The sequence below is a fragment of the Myotis davidii genome, unplaced genomic scaffold (assembly GCF_000327345.1).
Source record: "Myotis davidii unplaced genomic scaffold, ASM32734v1 scaffold855, whole genome shotgun sequence".
Classification (NCBI taxonomy): domain Eukaryota; kingdom Metazoa; phylum Chordata; class Mammalia; order Chiroptera; family Vespertilionidae; genus Myotis; species Myotis davidii.
The window spans coordinates 123309-126335 of record NW_006286978.1 but is presented as its reverse complement, the minus strand read 5'-3'; the positions used below and the strand labels follow the sequence as shown (position 1 = coordinate 126335).

At 51.7% G+C, this 3027-nt stretch overlaps 1 protein-coding gene across 3 annotated transcripts in view; it reads right to left on the bottom strand.

Annotated features, from left to right (window-relative positions):
• WDR13 (WD repeat domain 13) overlaps positions 1–3027 on the bottom strand; it is a 14772-nt gene that overhangs the window by 4442 nt on the left and 7303 nt on the right. For 2 of the 3 annotated variants that reach the window (XM_015560746.1, XM_006758863.1), the window contains exons 3-5: positions 2387–2627; positions 1270–1379; positions 1020–1150 (exon numbers count right to left, since the gene is read on the bottom strand). In XM_015560746.1, the coding sequence (XP_015416232.1) occupies positions 1020–1150; positions 1270–1379; positions 2387–2627 (482 nt within the window). Of the gene's footprint in view, positions 1–1019; positions 1151–1269; positions 1380–2386; positions 3001–3027 lie in introns of all 3 variants that reach the window. The other variant, XM_006758864.1, reaches the window with a different exon arrangement.

Below are 3027 nucleotides of genomic sequence, written 5' to 3'. Positions count from 1 at the left end.
GAGGAAGGAAGAGGGAGAGAGAGATAGAAACATCAGTGGTGAGAGTGAATTACTGATTGGCTGCCTCCTGCACACCCCCTACTGGGGATCGAGCCCACAACCCAGGTATGTGCCCCTAACCGGATGCTCTGTCCACTGAGCCAAACCAGCTGGAGCTAAAAATATATCTTTTTTTTAGAAGGTTCTGACGTGTGAGCTGAGGGCAGGAACCCACCGCACCAGGCACAGTGGCCACAGCAAAGGGCTTTCCTTGACTGACAAAGGGGGCTGGAACCCCAGAAAGCCTTCTACTGAAAGTCCCGTGCATCTTAGCAGGTGCGTAATGGACTGCAAGACTTCTGCGACCTGAAAAGGCCTCCACATCTCAGCAAGCACTTTGCAATTACCAAGGTCTTAGCAGTTTGCAAGACTCCCTCTGACCTCTGCAAGGGGACTTCTCTGCAGCAAAGGCTTTGGACTTGTTCAAGTGACTCACGACCCCAGAAGCCTTCTGCAAAGGGCTCTTGTACACTGCTGAGCCCACTCTTTAAAAAAACATTTTTTTTCTTTTGTTAATCTTCACCCGAGGATATTTTTCCATTGATTTTTAGAGAGCATGGAAGGGAGGGGGAGAGACAGAGAGAGAAACATCGATGTGAGAGAGACACATCGAATGGTTGTCTCCCACACAGCCCTGACCAGGGACTGGTTGCCTCCCGCAAGCTCCCCAACCAGGCCGGGATGGAGACTGCAACTGAGGTATGTGCCCTTGACTGGAATTGAACACAGGACCTTTCAGTCCACAGGCTGACACTTTATCCACTGAGCCAAACTGGCTACTGAGCCCCTTCAGGGTAGACAAAATACCCAAGATTTTGCAGGCCACTTTGCAGAGGGCTTTTAGGTTTGTGAAAGGTTTTAAGGGTTGGCAATTCCTCCTTCGGAGGTGGGCCAGACTGCATTCCAGAAAAGGACTCAATGGGTGGTTGTGACAGTTTGGGCAAATTCATGGTGATGGGACCTGCCATCTACTGGCTCACCTGCCTCGTCCACGTGCTGGTCAAAAACATGGTACATGCCCGCAAAGGCGTAGTTCTCACTCAGCGATGTGTCCCCAGCCATGGCTCGACTTGCTTCTGCTGCTGATGTGGGGACCACACTGCCAGGGGGTCTGGGTCCCAACCGAGGGAGGAGGTGAGAGGAGATAAGTTCTAGCATTCAGCCTGCCATTGCCCCATGGCTCCTCTCCTTCTCACAAACCCTCAGCCCTGCGCTGTCCCTGATGCATACCTGTCCTCATAGACGGCACGATTCATCTGTGCCTGCAGCTGGTAGGAACCTCGGCTGACGGAACGGCGGTGTCCACGGGCTCCCAGGGCCCGAGGATCATCCTCGAAGTCCTGCAGAGAGGATCAGGGTGGGTCATCTTATAAACAGCCCTCAAGAACCTGAGAGGTCTACAACCTTCAAAGTATACCCAGAACCAGATCCCTTCCCACCCTATCCCCTGCCACCACCTTCACCTACCTGTACTATGGTGGCCTCTGCACTAGTTACCCTGCTCCCACCCTTGCCCCGCTCAGAAGATACTCAATAAATGGTCTCTGAACAAAGAATGGCCACCTCCCAGGAAACCACTCAGCTCAGTGTCTTGCTTCACTCAAGTCTCAGATCAACCTTCACCCCCTCAGAGAGGCCTTCCCTCATCATCCCCATCAAAAATAGCTTCCTGTCTGGCCAATATGGCGTGGCTCAGTGGTTGAGCATCAATCTATGAACCAGGAGGTCACGGTTCCATTCCCAGTCGGGGCACATGCCTGGGTTGCGGGCTGGATCCCCAGTGTGGGGCACGCAGGAGGCAATCAACGAATCTCTCTCATCATTGATATTTCTCCCCCTCTCCTTTCCTTTCTGAAGTCAATTAATATATATATATATACATACACACACACACACATATATATATATATATATATATAATAAAAGAGAAACGTGCAAATTGACCATACCTTCCCTATGCCCCAAGCCATGCCCACCAGCCAATCAGAGCGGCTATATGCAAATAACCATATATATGTGCTTCCCTTTGTCTCCCACACCAGTTGTTTTATCCTCCGAATCTGCCTTATTTTTTGCATGTTAGCATGTCTCACTATAAGCTGTGGTAATTATTGACTTGTTTATCTGGTTTGCTATCTGACCTAGTTATCTTGTTTATTGCCTACTTATCAACCTGTTTATTTATTGTCTGTTTATTGACTTATCTCATATATTATCTCTTTTGCCCTCTACTCATCCTAAGAGCTTAGAGCAGAGCCTTGCGCATAGCAGGTGCTTGCCAGGTCTGTTGAATAAATAAACATGGAGGCAGGTGGTATGCACGGCAGGCTGCGTGGAGGAAGCTCACCTCCATGCGGTCGAGAGTAGTGCGGCTGCTGCGGACGATGCTGTTGCTATAGGCACGAGCACTGCCTGGCTCCGAGAGGGGCCCGTAGCGCTGGCCCAATAGCTGCCCACGCAGCCTCAGGTACTGCCGCCGCAGGGCTGGGGGGTGCCCAGCCTTTGCATTCTCCCGCAGTAGCTGGCTGCGCCGCCGGATATACTGTGTCCGAAACTGTGGAAACGTTGGTGTGCGGTACGCGTTGTACCTGCGATGGCAGGAGGCAGGCGAGCAGCAGGCACAAGACAGATGGAATCAATCAACTCAGAGGGTAGGGAAGGAGCATGAGGTGTGTGGCAGGGAGGGGTCAGGATGGCAAGTGATCAGCAGTGCTGATGGGGGTTCCTCTGGCAATGTGCAAGGGTGCGTCTACAGTAATAATGAACATGGAGAAGAGGTCACGTGGGGAAAAGGAGCGCAGCCTGCAGCTCTGCTGAAGTTGGTATGGGGTGACTGAGTCAGTGTAGACAATGGGAAGGGTCAGTGTGACATGGTGATGGGGGTTAATGTGGGGCAGTGGCGGGGGTCAGTATGGGATGGTGATGGGATGAGACTGGGGAAATGATGGTGGTAAGAGAAGTCTGGCGAACAATGGTGGGAAATAGGAT